The 18,047-nt window shown below is 38.3% G+C and overlaps 1 protein-coding gene across 1 annotated transcript; it reads right to left on the bottom strand.

The window, feature by feature from the left end:
* Positions 1 to 234: 234 nt before the first annotated feature.
* Positions 235 to 6,436, bottom strand: LOC115794489 (arachidonate 15-lipoxygenase B-like). Its single transcript, XM_030750028.1, has 14 exons — positions 6,287 to 6,436; positions 5,521 to 5,719; positions 5,244 to 5,322; positions 4,516 to 4,635; positions 4,322 to 4,425; positions 3,883 to 4,049; positions 3,564 to 3,707; positions 2,593 to 2,796; positions 2,380 to 2,466; positions 2,134 to 2,303; positions 1,513 to 1,634; positions 1,286 to 1,386; positions 665 to 835; positions 235 to 414 (listed from the first exon to the last, which is right to left on the bottom strand). Exons 1-14 carry the CDS (start codon positions 6,434 to 6,436, stop codon positions 235 to 237), a joined length of 1,998 nt encoding a protein of 665 aa, XP_030605888.1.
* Positions 6,437 to 18,047: the final 11,611 nt, after the last annotated feature.

Here is an 18,047-nt window from a genome sequence, read left to right on the forward strand (position 1 = left end):
ACTGCAAAGAAGAACCCATCCATAAAAACCTCAATGATGCAGTACATGTATTTCATAGTTCCCCTTCATTAATAAACCAAGAAAAGTTCAAATATGATGTAAAAAAAAAGCTAAATATATTGTATGAGCTATAAATCAGAGCACACCCTTTTCCCTCTGCCCCCTTTGCTAGATATTAAACACACCCACTGTAATAGTAGCCAAGAAAAAAAGATTAGAGACACCTCCTAATATTCAAATAGACACACTGTTTTCAATCACACCTGGATCCAGGTATGTGTATGGCAGACTCAATTTCTTGTTTCTGTCCTTGATGTCTGCACTCAGTTTTTTGAGGGCATCTTGAAATTCCTGAATCTTTTGGAGGGGAAACTCTTCAGAGAAGTGCTCGTTAGGATAGTGGCCAAGGAAGACCTGATGAGAGTGATTTGAGATGAGCAACACATTTAGTTTTAGATCCACAAACATTTAATAGCGATCTCACACACACAGACAAACACACAGACAATCACACGCATGCATGCACACATGCACACACACACACATACTCACAGATTATTAGATTGGACTGATTCTAGATCATTTTTGCTCCACTTATATCTCAGTTTGTTATGTTGTATGTGATTGATTTTCATTTTTCATGAAGTCTTTGCAGAGCACTTACAGAGTCAGCTGATGGCCTGCTGAGCAGCCACACGGTACCCATGCCATGAACTGTCGTACTAACATCGGGCAGCGTGTTCAGTATCCTTGTTTCACTTGCGTCGCCCTTTTTGGTTGGTGGGGGAAGTTCCATGGAGGTAGGGTAGTTGGGCATCCAGCCACCAAAGTCGTACTGCATAGAGAAACAGAATAACAGAATGAGTTTAGTAACCTTGATATTCAAACAGAACATTGTTCTGTGTTTGGTAACATAAGTCACTGCAGTTCTTTAGTTCATACTGAAGCACTTCAAATACTACGCTATGAAACATTAGAGATATTTTACATTATTACAGACATCGAGCCCACATGATGAGCTAACTATAAAATTCCTTGATTTTTCATTAAATCTGTTTTTCTCCTGTTTTAATTTAATTTTTACTATTTCCTGCACATCTAGTTTCTTTCCTTCATGGAAAAAACAAAGAGTCAAAAAACTAAACAAATTATTCTGACCTGAATTAATTCATCATATCCTGAGATATCACAAGACTTCTAATAAAGCTGGAATTGATTTGCAGAGTTTTTGATAAACTTAAATCATCAGTGTACAGTGATCGTTTTTGCCTGTCGAAGGCTTCACCTGCCCCGTGTTGACCGCTGAGTGCTGGGCAGAGCCAGTGAAGATCACCATGGTGACAAACTTGACCATCTCATCCACAGTGGTGAATTCCTGTGGAATTCCTGGTGATCACAGTGAATAAACTGCATTACTTCAACAGAACTAGTGGACTACATGTAAGCTGAATTATGATAATATACAGGAGCTGCATTATCACCGTAAACCTTGACACTTTCTCTAAAGCTCACCTGTGCGCTCTTTGGAAAGGAAGCCGTGTTCATAAATATCGTGAATCCACGTCTGCAGCTCAGCGTCATGCTGGACCTCATCATCAGTCTCGTAGTAGTGGCCCAGCACTGCGCTGACAAAGCTTCGACAAATGAAGACTCATTCAGTCAAACACAATCCTGATTGCATTTTAGGTTGTTTTACACAGTGATGAATATGGGACCATTACATAAAAATATGTGAATACTTCTTTAGTTTACAGTGCTTTAAAAAAACATACGTTTTCTTTATGAAACAGCTGCAGTAAGGGGAGAATTTGAAAAAATAAGATTTAGCAAAGATCATTTTCTGAATGCAGATTATGGACTGTAGGGGTTTATATTCTGTGTCTGAACCATCAAACCATCACCTCAAGACTACTGGATAACCCACATCCCACTGTAAAACAGGCTATAGCATGAAAACAACTTTGGAAAGACATAAGAGAACAGATCTAGGGAATAATGTGATGGGTTTTCTAGGGTGACTCAAACTGCAAGGCCTCTTTCATCAAAGTGTGGAGCACAGTGCAAGAATGAAGTTTATAACTGATTAAAGTTATTCTATAATTCTCATATTATCAGCAAGAGTGACAATAGAACCTGTGGATGATCTCCCAGAGCTTCAGTCCATCATCCCTGTAGTAGAAGTTTGGTACATCATTCAGCCCACGCTCAGCGATATCCTCTGGGATGCAGAGGGAGCTGTAGGTCAGTGAGTCCAGTGATCTCTGCAGGATTTGGATTGCACCTTCTCCACCACAAGCTGCAAACTAGAAAACAGTCACATCTCAGTTAAAAAAAATATTTTACATGCCTCAGAAAAAGAAAGTGTTGGTTTTCTCATACCTGTGTGAAAACTCCATCTTCAGATATAAGCTTCTCCCGAGCTAAGGCATTGATCTGAAGAGTGTAGCGAGTGTGAGGTATGAGGAGCTGATGAAAGAAGGAAGTGTATTAGTAAAACTGACTTTTTTTCTTATTTCATGTTTTATATTCATACGTTCTGATACTTTTATACCCCAAAGGAAGGTGAAATACCTTTGAAACCTAATGGTTTACCTTGTACAGAGGATGCACCATGGGCAGGTTGCGCAGCAGTGACATTGCAAAAACCTCAGCCAGCAGGTGAGTGCGCAGCAGGTGAGCACTGAGCTCATACAGGTTGAAATCTGCGCTTCTCACAAAGATCTTGGCCAACAACCAGTCATCCTTAGAATCAGTAGGAACAAAGATGGGGTTGTCCTCTGCTGGTTTCTGCTTCAGCTGCAGGAGAAGAAACAAACATGTTTTTCTTCCATTTTATTTGATCTATTATTAGTACTGTCCAATAACCGTCAAGGATCCTTGGTAAATATTGCTTAATTACTGTAGGTTTGTAACTCAGACATGTTTGTCTCCTGCCATGACTGGCTCAAAAGCCATGACAAATAATGGGAGATGATACTGTTAGCTAGGTGAAAGAACCAAAGCTTTATCTGAAATGAACAGAGTAAATTAAAGTTACCAAGATCATAATCATGGTATATATTGTGTCTATATTGTGAAACAGTGTTTGCTTCAAATCCATCAGTGACTCATATAATGGGGAAAAGCAGACGTAACCAAAGAGCTCCTCTTTACAGTAACAACCAACATTGGGGCAGTTAACCAGCTGAGTGTAATTTAATTACACAGCATGTTTCTGACATGCTTCATCAAGAGGCCCATTGTCATTATACTGATAGTAACGTAAATAATATATGCACTGCTCTCCAAGCTGCTAGAAAACATAAATGACATAGAGAATGTGTAACTTTACAGAGGAGGGTGGTCTGTGGTTGATGCTGTGATGCGGTTGATGTTAGCTTACACAAGAGAGCATGAGCTACATGTAAACACAGGCAACGAAGGTGTCACAGAAAGGAGGATTCTTTCTATCTTAGAGTAAAGGAAAGTTATTTTGATCAACACACAGCTTTAGTATATATATATATATATATATATATTTTTTTTTTTTTTTAATTTATTTTTTTTTTAAGTGCTAAACTCACCTGAATAGCAATTGGTGTCAGTTCATCATTATTAGTTTTCCAGAGTAGGACGAGGGGGGCCATCAGGTACTGTTTCTTCCCATTGATGGTGTTTGCTGGGACTCCATCCAAAAGCTTGTAGTCACAGAGGAAGATGTTGCCATTCTGTTTGAGATTTTGCAAAGAATGAGAAATTATTTGACCTCCACACATGCAGTCTGGATATTACAATTTTAAGGTTTATGTGTCATTACAATCATATTGGCCATTCATGCACGTAAGATGAACCTGATACAAGGAGCACTTAGTCTACTTCATTTCAGGAGGATCATATAGTTACCTTCATTTCATCTGTCAGACTGCTCTGGCTGTGGGTGAAGACCATTTGATCAGTGACAGGAAAGTTCTCGGGCAGTGCTGTACAGCGTCGGATCACCAGGGGGTTGACACCATTCAAATACTGGTAGCCAAAGAAAGCATCATCATCCCAGTGATGACTGACATATTCTGGGAAAAGAACATATATTGCATTTAAAACTTTGGACTATGCAAACATGAGAATAAGCTTAAAACTGTAAAGTCTCCATGGTTGATGCACATTTCATAAAGTTGCAAAATATTGTTGCAATATAAAATGGCTTCTGTTTTTTATATAGTAGTACCACTAGCAGACTGGAAAGTCTATCCCATAATGGGATTTGATATAATATAATTGACATAATGGGATAGTTGGGCATGCACTAAAAGCATGCTGTGAACCTAGAATGATAGTTCTTTACCCGATATCGGAGTCCGATGGAGAAAGAAAAGGCGACTTATATCATCCATACAAGTAAACTTCTTCTTACACTCAGCATATTCCAACAGTTCCAGCTCTACCAGTCTACAAAACAAACATACAGTAACTTTGTTAAGGTGCTTTAAATAATTTCAGTAGACATGTACACAGATAAATAAGAAGAAATATCTTTACCCTGTTACGTAATTGTAGGCCATCTCTTTTTTCTTGGTTATGGAGAAGCGGACATCATCTGGCAGTGAAGCCGCCTTTCCCTTAATGCAGTGGGGAATTCCCTCTTCATATATATCCCAGCTAAGATAGAAAAGAACAGAGCAGTAAGGGACCTGGAGAGTCTAACTCACTAATGCAGCTGCAATCCTAATATAGAATATGTATATAAATTCAAACTGAAGCATGTTTGAGATTTTAAAGTTGCTCAGATTAACATGCAGAAAATACCAGTGGTTATTAAGTAACTGCACCATTTGCTTTCAATCTGCCTGCAAGCTAAAATCTGTCAAAATAGTGATCAATAGATTATTTCTTTTAGATGCATCTTAAACAGTGATGAAAATACCAATGACACTGAGGTGCTGGAAGCATAAGTTTCATATCCTTCTGGTTTTAGTGAAAATTAAACTTGAAATAGAAACTCAAATACAAAACTAAAACTCTTCCAAAAACTCACAGTAAATCAAAACAGGAAGCAAAACTCAAGCTACCAATAATCAAACATGAAGAGAAAACAGTGAAACTAATCATTTCTAAAGCATGCCCAGAAAACCCTGAGACCAAACCAGGCATCATGACATGAGATTTATTTGTATTTATTATTTTAACATAAATCCAACCAGAGGTGGAGGAGCATTTTAAGTTTCTTAGTTCTTTGGCTGCAAAATGTTAAAACAGAAGCTTCTTACCAATAGACTTTCCTTTCCTGCTCAAGCTCCTGCTGCCGACTGTACCCACCAGGAAGAGGGCTGCCATCATCGATTTTTGCTTAAAAGATTAAAAAAAAAACAACAAGGCACCACAACAAGGCTTAACAACAAAGTGGCTTGAATTTGCTCCATAGTCTGTGTCTGTCTTTTATACACACACACACACACACACACACACACACACACACACACACACACACACACACACACACACACACACACACACACACACACACACAAACATATTTCCACAAACCTGTCCCCTCTCTAAAGTAGTGCACCTTGCTGTCAGTGATCCAGTGGTAGATGGGAAAGTGGTAGGTCTTATCCTCAGGGGAAGTCACTTCCACCTTGGCAGGATACCATGCATCATCATGGAAATAGCTCTGTTTGTCCAGCTCTATGAGCACCAGATCTCCAAGGAAGGTTGGGCAGGACACAGTAAACTCTGACTTCTGGAATAATAATGATGAAATACCTCTGAAAAATCTACAAGAGATCAAGCTCATATATCTACGATAATCAAAAACAAGGCTGTTTGTGAAATGGTCACAATCTGTAGTTTATTGATTTGTGTTGCTGAACATGAATTTTATTTTTATTTAATTACTTTTGAGTGTGTGTCCCTGGCCATGACTTTTTTTTTTAAAACGTTCTATTTTTGGTTGCAATAGTAGCACCTCCCTGATTTTTCTACACAAAATATGTGCTGCAGAGACAAAATACACTTCCTATTGAAATATATTACTTGTGTCCATCATTGCATTTTGTTCAGAGTTTGTATTTTTTAATTTTTTTGCATAAAAATGATTGAAAACCCTAATTATTGACAGTAGAAGATTTTAAAATGCCTGTCATATATAAATGAAACATCCCATGTATGATAACACAAATAAAGCCACTAAAGAATGATATACCTTTATAAAATGTAATAATGCCATCGGGTCATATTAGCCACTAAAATAACTTTATTACTTGGAGGTTAAAGATGGAGATATTTCATGGAGATAATTCAGACTTACTGCTCCACTGTGGAAGGGCGTATGTAAAAGTTTCCACAGGTGTGTTCGTTCACTCTCCCCTTCTGTGCCGACCAACTTAATGTAGACACTATTGGAAGTACCAGCCCATGCCAGATCACCAGTGAACACGGTCACATCATATTGTACCATTTTCACTCCTGAAAGTAGAAAATTTCTAATAAAAAGAGAATTTAAATAAACATTTGGACTGAAGGCAATGAAATGACAATGGCAAAAGATATTATAAGAAATTATTTAAATTTGTCTTCTCTATGGATGATTGAAATCGAATCATTGCTGTTTGAAATTCTTTCTGAAAATATGTATTTTACCTCTGCTGATGAGACCAAGAAGATGTTTGAAGCTCTGCTCTGTGGGTATGAAACATCCACATGGTCTCTCTTTATATACTTTTTTGTGGGCGTGTCCTGTCAGTTGTGACATCAGTCAGTTGGAACAACTTCAGCTAAAAGGGGAGATGCCTTTTCAGATTTTTTTTTTTTCCCATTTGCGCTGAACCTGAAACGTTCACTGATAAGAATCTTTTACATTTATTAAGTCTTTTTTCAGAATTATCCATTCGGACTGTTAATTGGTCTAAAACTGCACTCTTACCATTCTGTATGGAGAGACTAGATGTGGCAGCCTTGGTGTGAAGCTATTACTGTCAAACCAGAAATATTAAATATCTTGAGATGAATATTTACCCAAAGCTTTCACAGTATCCTAGCTTAATCTTAGTCCATTACTCAAACTGTTACAAGATGATTTAAATAGATGGTCTAACCGCCCTCTGTGAACAAATACCAAATAGTTGTACCTAAAATTAGAAAATCTTTGCCCTTCAAACTTGGGTCCTTCACCACAGGCCTGGGAGCTTGAGGCTCCTGCACAGTACTTTATAACAAAAAAAACCCTTATGCATGTTTGCAAGAGCATACAAGTGGAACACAGCCAGGGGAAACAAACAAAAAAGAACAGGAACCGAGGATGATGATATCTGGGTGTGACAGAAACCACAAATAATTATTGTATTCTACTTTTATTGCCTCAATACAAACAAAGAGCCCTAAAATTGATTAGATTTTTCCATAGAAAAAAATTTGAGTTCTCTGGAACTGACTGAGTACTCACTGGACCAGCCCCAGAAATTATGAAGAAACTGTCAGTTATCTGCTATTGTTGTTCTCATATAAAAAGATCTCAGGTCAAACAGGTTCCAGTGAATCAGTTCCACATGTGTGAACATGAGGAAAATATGCTTGGTGGTTTTTTAGCATAAAATGTAAAATTTTTGCAGAAATAAAGAAGTTGGATTCAAACCCAGGACCGTCTTGCTTTAAGGCAACAGTGCACTGCACTGCTGTCCTGTCATTTAATTAAAGAAAAAAATATAAAAAACCAGTGCAGCCTGTAGGAGTCTGATTGCAATTCTTCTGTTGGACTTTTGTGCTAATCTCAGTTTGTATTTCTCGACTGGTTTGGGAACGCCTAGTGATGAGTTCTCTGGAACTGACTGAATACTCATTGAATCCAAGAATTTATACAGAAACTGAGTTTTCCATTGTTTTTGTTCTCATGTAAGAAGATCTCAGGTCACAGAGGTTATGATGAACTAGTTCTAGACATGAGGCCTGATGGTTTCTAATGTAAAATGTAAAATTTTAGCAAAAAGAGTATAAAACTTAATACAAGGAACTGTTTATAAAAAGACCAGTATGGATTTGTGAGTGAAAGGCAAAGAGAAGGCCTTTGAATGCACTGAATGGCCCAGTGTGCTCAATGTATTTAAAAAATATATATATATCAGAAAATGGGGTCATCTCATTTCTAAAATATTAACAGCAGAAATTCTAACAAATATTTCACAGTGAATGTCTATCAAAGAAGGCTGATACCATGGAGGTCTTCTATCACCACTGCTTTTCACACTATTTTTGCACGACCTCTCAGTTTAGATGTCCCTACAAATAATCACACATTTTACTTAATAAAAAAAGGAAACTATGTCAAACACCAGCCATCATCCAGCGCAGCAGTTTCACTAAAAATGTGTTGGAATGTTATGCAGTTTTGACAATATTTGCCTCAAATATTATTAAGAAACCACTTAATTAAGGACCATTTATACGCTCATATAAAGTGTTTTCTTACATATCTGAGAGTGATTACACAACAACAGCTAGGACAGGAGGTGGATGTGGGGCCTTCCCACCTTTGATTGCCAAGTGCTAAAAGTCAGACCTAGGTCTGCGTTTGAAGCTTCAATAGCCAGCTGGTTAAGGCCGGATTATTTTCATTGGTACACTTTAACACACAGTGACTCACAAACAGGTTGGCTCTGAACACAGCAGCAGCTTCTGTTACAGAGATAAAATATGAACCAAAGCTCTGTCCAAAATGGGATAAAACACATCAAAAAAAAAAGAAAAGAAAAGAAGGAAAAGCACCACGGCTGAGATGATTTAAAAAAATTTTTTTATATAATTCTTTTCATTTCTTTTCTTGAACTGAAAAGTTTAAGATGATTTCAAAACTGAAAACCAACAGTTTTTTTTTTTGTTTTTTTTTCCTGATCTCAGTGGAGACGGACACATTTTTCTCTTCTCCCCAGCCTTCCCTATCTACCCCTGCTTTTTGCTGCTTCGCTGCTTAGAGCATCTCTTCACACATCCCCGAACTGGAACTTAAATTATGGATCTGGACCTATGCTCTAACGTGAGAACCCGCGAGATCTCGGCAGTATCCAACATGGCGGCCTGTCACTGACTGCTACACCTCTATTGATTAGTTTTCTCCGCCAAACGTCTTGTTAGACAGTGTCATAGGCAATTAAAAATTCTAATCACTTTTTTTTTCTCTCTTTTCTCCGACTTTAGCACTCTGGAGCACGACAAAGAGGATCTGGACGGCTTACAGGTGTATATTGACGAGTGTCTGTGTAGATTCTCAGTCATCCAGATCATAGTAGTCTCTGGAGCTTGAAAAAGGCGACTGGACTTCTTTTTGTTTCTTGAAGACGTTTCACCTCTCATCCGCAAGGCTTCTTCAGTTCTCAACCAAATGGTGGAGAGACCCAGGTATTTAAACCCCTGTGGGCGTAGTCCCCTGGAGGTGGTTATGACCCTCTATTGATCATGTGCGTGAACACATGTGCCCAGGTGTGAAGGGGGCGTGGGTCATATTTAATCAGTGGTTTCAGTTGAAACCAATTTAGAACTCCGCTCCATTGTTTCCTGTGGCCTATTGAGATGAATATTTACCCAAAGCTTTCACAGTATCCTAGCTTAATCTTAGTCCATTACTCAAACTGTTACAAGATGATTTAAATAGATGGTCTAACCGCCCTCTGTGAACAAATACCAAATAGTTGTACCTAAAATTAGAAAATCTTTGCCCTTCAAACTTGGGTCCTTCACCACAGGCCTGGGAGCTTGAGGCTCCTGCACAGTACTTTATAACAAAAAAAACCCTTATGCATGTTTGCAAGAGCATACAAGTGGAACACAGCCAGGGGAAACAAACAAAAAAGAACAGGAACCGAGGATGATGATATCTGGGTGTGACAGAAACCACATATAATTATTGTATTCTACTTTTATTGCCTCAATACAAACAAAGAGCCCTAAAATTGATTAGATTTTTCCATAGAAAAAAATTTGAGTTCTCTGGAACTGACTGAGTACTCACTGGACCAGCCCCAGAAATTATGAAGAAACTGTCAGTTATCTGCTATTGTTGTTCTCATATAAAAAGATCTCAGGTCAAACAGGTTCCAGTGAATCAGTTCCACATGTGTGAACATGAGGAAAATATGCTTGGTGGTTTTTTAGCATAAAATGTAAAATTTTTGCAGAAATAAAGAAGTTGGATTCAAACCCAGGACCGTCTTGCTTTAAGGCAACAGTGCACTGCACTGCTGTCCTGTCATTTAATTAAAGAAAAAAATATAAAAAACAGTGCAGCCTGTAGGAGTCTGATTGCAATTCTTCTGTTGGACTTTTGTGCTAATCTCAGTTTGTATTTCTCGACTGGTTTGGGAACGCCTAGTGATGAGTTCTCTGGAACTGACTGAATACTCATTGAATCCAAGAATTTATACAGAAACTGAGTTTTCCATTGTTTTTGTTCTCATGTAAGAAGATCTCAGGTCACAGAGGTTATGATGAACTAGTTCTAGACATGAGGCCTGATGGTTTCTAATGTAAAATGTAAAATTTTAGCAAAAAGAGTATAAAACTTAATACAAGGAACTGTTTATAAAAAGACCAGTATGGATTTGTGAGTGAAAGGCAAAGAGAAGGCCTTTGAATGCACTGAATGGCCCAGTGTGCTCAATGTATTTAAAAAATATATATATATCAGAAAATGGGGTCATCTCATTTCTAAAATATTAACAGCAGAAATTCTAACAAATATTTCACAGTGAATGTCTATCAAAGAAGGCTGATACCATGGAGGTCTTCTGTCACCACTGCTTTTCACACTATTTTTGCATGACCTCTCAGTTTAGATGTCCCTACAAATAATCACACATTTTACTTAATAAAAAAAGGAAACTATGTCAAACACCAGCCATCATCCAGCGCAGCAGTTTCACTAAAAATGTGTTGGAATGTTATGCAGTTTTGACAATATTTGCCTCAAATATTATTAAGAAACCACTTAATTAAGGACCATTTATACGCTCATATAAAGTGTTTTCTTACATATCTGAGAGTGATTACACAACAACAGCTAGGACAGGAGGTGGATGTGGGGCCTTCCCACCTTTGATTGCCAAGTGCTAAAAGTCAGACCTAGGTCTGCGTTTGAAGCTTCAATAGCCAGCTGGTTAAGGCCGGATTATTTTCATTGGTACACTTTAACACACAGTGACTCACAAACAGGTTGGCTCTGAACACAGCAGCAGCTTCTGTTACAGAGATAAAATATGAACCAAAGCTCTGTCCAAAATGGGATAAAACACATCAAAAAAAAAAGAAAAGAAAAGAAGGAAAAGCACCACGGCTGAGATGATTTAAAAAATTTTTTTTATATAATTCTTTTCATTTCTTTTCTTGAACTGAAAAGTTTAAGATGATTTCAAAACTGAAAACCAACAGTTTTTTTTTTTGTTTTTTTTTCCTGATCTCAGTGGAGACGGACACATTTTTCTCTTCTCCCCAGCCTTCCCTATCTACCCCTGCTTTTTGCTGCTTCGCTGCTTAGAGCATCTCTTCACACATCCCCGAACTGGAACTTAAATTATGGATCTGGACCTATGCTCTAACGTGAGAACCCGCGAGATCTCGGCAGTATCCAACATGGCGGCCTGTCACTGACTGCTACACCTCTATTGATTAGTTTTCTCCGCCAAACGTCTTGTTAGACAGTGTCATAGGCAATTAAAAATTCTAATCACTTTTTTTTTCTCTCTTTTCTCCGACTTTAGCACTCTGGAGCACGACAAAGAGGATCTGGACGGCTTACAGGTGTATATTGACGAGTGTCTGTGTAGATTCTCAGTCATCCAGGTCATAGTAGTCTCTGGAGCTTGAAAAAGGCGACTGGACTTCTTTTTGTTTCTTGAAGACGTTTCACCTCTCATCCGAAAGGCTTCTTCAGTTCTCAACCAAATGGTGGAGAGACCCAGGTATTTAAACCCCTGTGGGCGTAGTCCCCTGGAGGTGGTTATGACCCTCTATTGATCATGTGCGTGAACACATGTGCCCAGGTGTGAAGGGGGCGTGGGTCATATTTAATCAGTGGTTTCAGTTGAAACCAATTTAGGACTCCGCTCCATTGTTTCCTGTGGCCTATTGAGATGAATATTTACCCAAAGCTTTCACAGTATCCTAGCTTAATCTTAGTCCATTACTCAAACTGTTACAAGATGATTTAAATAGATGGTCTAACCGCCCTCTGTGAACAAATACCAAATAGTTGTACCTAAAATTAGAAAATCTTTGCCCTTCAAACTTGGGTCCTTCACCACAGGCCTGGGAGCTTGAGGCTCCTGCACAGTACTTTATAACAAAAAAAACCCTTATGCATGTTTGCAAGAGCATACAAGTGGAACACAGCCAGGGGAAACAAACAAAAAAGAACAGGAACCGAGGATGATGATATCTGGGTGTGACAGAAACCACATATAATTATTGTATTCTACTTTTATTGCCTCAATACAAACAAAGAGCCCTAAAATTGATTAGATTTTTCCATAGAAAAAAATTTGAGTTCTCTGGAACTGACTGAGTACTCACTGGACCAGCCCCAGAAATTATGAAGAAACTGTCAGTTATCTGCTATTGTTGTTCTCATATAAAAAGATCTCAGGTCAAACAGGTTCCAGTGAATCAGTTCCACATGTGTGAACATGAGGAAAATATGCTTGGTGGTTTTTTAGCATAAAATGTAAAATTTTTGCAGAAATAAAGAAGTTGGATTCAAACCCAGGACCGTCTTGCTTTAAGGCAACAGTGCACTGCACTGCTGTCCTGTCATTTAATTAAAGAAAAAAATATAAAAAACCAGTGCAGCCTGTAGGAGTCTGATTGCAATTCTTCTGTTGGACTTTTGTGCTAATCTCAGTTTGTATTTCTCGACTGGTTTGGGAACGCCTAGTGATGAGTTCTCTGGAACTGACTGAATACTCATTGAATCCAAGAATTTATACAGAAACTGAGTTTTCCATTGTTTTTGTTCTCATGTAAGAAGATCTCAGGTCACAGAGGTTATGATGAACTAGTTCTAGACATGAGGCCTGATGGTTTCTAATGTAAAATGTAAAATTTTAGCAAAAAGAGTATAAAACTTAATACAAGGAACTGTTTATAAAAAGACCAGTATGGATTTGTGAGTGAAAGGCAAAGAGAAGGCCTTTGAATGCACTGAATGGCCCAGTGTGCTCAATGTATTTAAAAAATATATATATATCAGAAAATGGGGTCATCTCATTTCTAAAATATTAACAGCAGAAATTCTAACAAATATTTCACAGTGAATGTCTATCAAAGAAGGCTGATACCATGGAGGTCTTCTATCACCACTGCTTTTCACACTATTTTTGCACGACCTCTCAGTTTAGATGTCCCTACAAATAATCACACATTTTACTTAATAAAAAAAGGAAACTATGTCAAACACCAGCCATCATCCAGCACAGCAGTTTCACTAAAAATGTGTTGGAATGTTATGCAGTTTTGACAATATTTGCCTCAAATATTATTAAGAAACCACTTAATTAAGGACCATTTATACGCTCATATAAAGTGTTTTCTTACATATCTGAGAGTGATTACACAACAACAGCTAGGACAGGAGGTGGATGTGGGGCCTTCCCACCTTTGATTGCCAAGTGCTAAAAGTCAGACCTAGGTCTGCGTTTGAAGCTTCAATAGCCAGCTGGTTAAGGCCGGATTATTTTCATTGGTACACTTTAACACACAGTGACTCACAAACAGGTTGGCTCTGAACACAGCAGCAGCTTCTGTTACAGAGATAAAATATGAACCAAAGCTCTGTCCAAAATGGGATAAAACACATCAAAAAAAAAAGAAAAGAAAAGAAGGAAAAGCACCACGGCTGAGATGATTTAAAAATTTTTTTTTATATAATTCTTTTCATTTCTTTTCTTGAACTGAAAAGTTTAAGATGATTTCAAAACTGAAAACCAACAGTTTTTTTTTTTGTTTTTTTTTCCTGATCTCAGTGGAGACGGACACATTTTTCTCTTCTCCCCAGCCTTCCCTATCTACCCCTGCTTTTTGCTGCTTCGCTGCTTAGAGCATCTCTTCACACATCCCCGAACTGGAACTTAAATTATGGATCTGGACCTATGCTCTAACGTGAGAACCCGCGAGATCTCGGCAGTATCCAACATGGCGGCCTGTCACTGACTGCTACACCTCTATTGATTAGTTTTCTCCGCCAAACGTCTTGTTAGACAGTGTCATAGGCAATTAAAAATTCTAATCACTTTTTTTTTCTCTCTTTTCTCCGACTTTAGCACTCTGGAGCACGACAAAGAGGATCTGGACGGCTTACAGGTGTATATTGACGAGTGTCTGTGTAGATTCTCAGTCATCCAGATCATAGATAGTCTCTGGAGCTTGAAAAAGGCGACTGGACTTCTTTTTGTTTCTTGAAGACGTTTCACCTCTCATCCGAAAGGCTTCTTCAGTTCTCAACCAAATGGTGGAGAGACCCAGGTATTTAACCCCCTGTGGGCGTAGTCCCCTGGAGGTGGTTATGACCCTCTATTGATCATGTGCGTGAACACATGTGCCCAGGTGTGAAGGGGGCGTGGGTCATATTTAATCAGTGGTTTCAGTTGAAACCAATTTAGGACTCCGCTCCATTGTTTCCTGTGGCCTATTGAGATGAATATTTACCCAAAGCTTTCACAGTATCCTAGCTTAATCTTAGTCCATTACTCAAACTGTTACAAGATGATTTAAATAGATGGTCTAACCGCCCTCTGTGAACAAATACCAAATAGTTGTACCTAAAATTAGAAAATCTTTGCCCTTCAAACTTGGGTCCTTCACCACAGGCCTGGGAGCTTGAGGCTCCTGCACAGTACTTTATAACAAAAAAAACCCTTATGCATGTTTGCAAGAGCATACAAGTGGAACACAGCCAGGGGAAACAAACAAAAAAGAACAGGAACCGAGGATGATGATATCTGGGTGTGACAGAAACCACATATAATTATTGTATTCTACTTTTATTGCCTCAATACAAACAAAGAGCCCTAAAATTGATTAGATTTTTCCATAGAAAAAAATTTGAGTTCTCTGGAACTGACTGAGTACTCACTGGACCAGCCCCAGAAATTATGAAGAAACTGTCAGTTATCTGCTATTGTTGTTCTCATATAAAAAGATCTCAGGTCAAACAGGTTCCAGTGAATCAGTTCCACATGTGTGAACATGAGGAAAATATGCTTGGTGGTTTTTTAGCATAAAATGTAAAATTTTTGCAGAAATAAAGAAGTTGGATTCAAACCCAGGACCGTCTTGCTTTAAGGCAACAGTGCACTGCACTGCTGTCCTGTCATTTAATTAAAGAAAAAAATATAAAAAACAGTGCAGCCTGTAGGAGTCTGATTGCAATTCTTCTGTTGGACTTTTGTGCTAATCTCAGTTTGTATTTCTCGACTGGTTTGGGAACGCCTAGTGATGAGTTCTCTGGAACTGACTGAATACTCATTGAATCCAAGAATTTATACAGAAACTGAGTTTTCCATTGTTTTTGTTCTCATGTAAGAAGATCTCAGGTCACAGAGGTTATGATGAACTAGTTCTAGACATGAGGCCTGATGGTTTCTAATGTAAAATGTAAAATTTTAGCAAAAAGAGTATAAAACTTAATACAAGGAACTGTTTATAAAAAGACCAGTATGGATTTGTGAGTGAAAGGCAAAGAGAAGGCCTTTGAATGCACTGAATGGCCCAGTGTGCTCAATGTATTTAAAAAATATATATATATCAGAAAATGGGGTCATCTCATTTCTAAAATATTAACAGCAGAAATTCTAACAAATATTTCACAGTGAATGTCTATCAAAGAAGGCTGATACCATGGAGGTCTTCTGTCACCACTGCTTTTCACACTATTTTTGCATGACCTCTCAGTTTAGATGTCCCTACAAATAATCACACATTTTACTTAATAAAAAAAGGAAACTATGTCAAACACCAGCCATCATCCAGCGCAGCAGTTTCACTAAAAATGTGTTGGAATGTTATGCAGTTTTGACAATATTTGCCTCAAATATTATTAAGAAACCACTTAATTAAGGACCATTTATACGCTCATATAAAGTGTTTTCTTACATATCTGAGAGTGATTACACAACAACAGCTAGGACAGGAGGTGGATGTGGGGCCTTCCCACCTTTGATTGCCAAGTGCTAAAAGTCAGACCTAGGTCTGCGTTTGAAGCTTCAATAGCCAGCTGGTTAAGGCCGGATTATTTTCATTGGTACACTTTAACACACAGTGACTCACAAACAGGTTGGCTCTGAACACAGCAGCAGCTTCTGTTACAGAGATAAAATATGAACCAAAGCTCTGTCCAAAATGGGATAAAACACATCAAAAAAAAAAGAAAAGAAAAGAAGGAAAAGCACCACGGCTGAGATGATTTAAAAAAATTTTTTTATATAATTCTTTTCATTTCTTTTCTTGAACTGAAAAGTTTAAGATGATTTCAAAACTGAAAACCAACAGTTTTTTTTTTTGTTTTTTTTTCCTGATCTCAGTGGAGACGGACACATTTTTCTCTTCTCCCCAGCCTTCCCTATCTACCCCTGCTTTTTGCTGCTTCGCTGCTTAGAGCATCTCTTCACACATCCCCGAACTGGAACTTAAATTATGGATCTGGACCTATGCTCTAACGTGAGAACCCGCGAGATCTCGGCAGTATCCAACATGGCGGCCTGTCACTGACTGCTACACCTCTATTGATTAGTTTTCTCCGCCAAACGTCTTGTTAGACAGTGTCATAGGCAATTAAAAATTCTAATCACTTTTTTTTTCTCTCTTTTCTCCGACTTTAGCACTCTGGAGCACGACAAAGAGGATCTGGACGGCTTACAGGTGTATATTGACGAGTGTCTGTGTAGATTCTCAGTCATCCAGGTCATAGTAGTCTCTGGAGCTTGAAAAAGGCGACTGGACTTCTTTTTGTTTCTTGAAGACGTTTCACCTCTCATCCGAAAGGCTTCTTCAGTTCTCAACCAAATGGTGGAGAGACCCAGGTATTTAAACCCCTGTGGGCGTAGTCCCCTGGAGGTGGTTATGACCCTCTATTGATCATGTGCGTGAACACATGTGCCCAGGTGTGAAGGGGGCGTGGGTCATATTTAATCAGTGGTTTCAGTTGAAACCAATTTAGGACTCCGCTCCATTGTTTCCTGTGGCCTATTGAGATGAATATTTACCCAAAGCTTTCACAGTATCCTAGCTTAATCTTAGTCCATTACTCAAACTGTTACAAGATGATTTAAATAGATGGTCTAACCGCCCTCTGTGAACAAATACCAAATAGTTGTACCTAAAATTAGAAAATCTTTGCCCTTCAAACTTGGGTCCTTCACCACAGGCCTGGGAGCTTGAGGCTCCTGCACAGTACTTTATAACAAAAAAAACCCTTATGCATGTTTGCAAGAGCATACAAGTGGAACACAGCCAGGGGAAACAAACAAAAAAGAACAGGAACCGAGGATGATGATATCTGGGTGTGACAGAAACCACATATAATTATTGTATTCTACTTTTATTGCCTCAATACAAACAAAGAGCCCTAAAATTGATTAGATTTTTCCATAGAAAAAAATTTGAGTTCTCTGGAACTGACTGAGTACTCACTGGACCAGCCCCAGAAATTATGAAGAAACTGTCAGTTATCTGCTATTGTTGTTCTCATATAAAAAGATCTCAGGTCAAACAGGTTCCAGTGAATCAGTTCCACATGTGTGAACATGAGGAAAATATGCTTGGTGGTTTTTTAGCATAAAATGTAAAATTTTTGCAGAAATAAAGAAGTTGGATTCAAACCCAGGACCGTCTTGCTTTAAGGCAACAGTGCACTGCACTGCTGTCCTGTCATTTAATTAAAGAAAAAAATATAAAAAACCAGAGCAGCCTGTAGGAGTCTGATTGCAATTCTTCTGTTGGACTTTTGTGCTAATCTCAGTTTGTATTTCTCGACTGGTTTGGGAACGCCTAGTGATGAGTTCTCTGGAACTGACTGAATACTCATTGAATCCAAG

This window comes from Archocentrus centrarchus, chromosome 2 (assembly GCF_007364275.1).
Source record: "Archocentrus centrarchus isolate MPI-CPG fArcCen1 chromosome 2, fArcCen1, whole genome shotgun sequence".
NCBI lineage: Eukaryota > Metazoa > Chordata > Actinopteri > Cichliformes > Cichlidae > Archocentrus > Archocentrus centrarchus.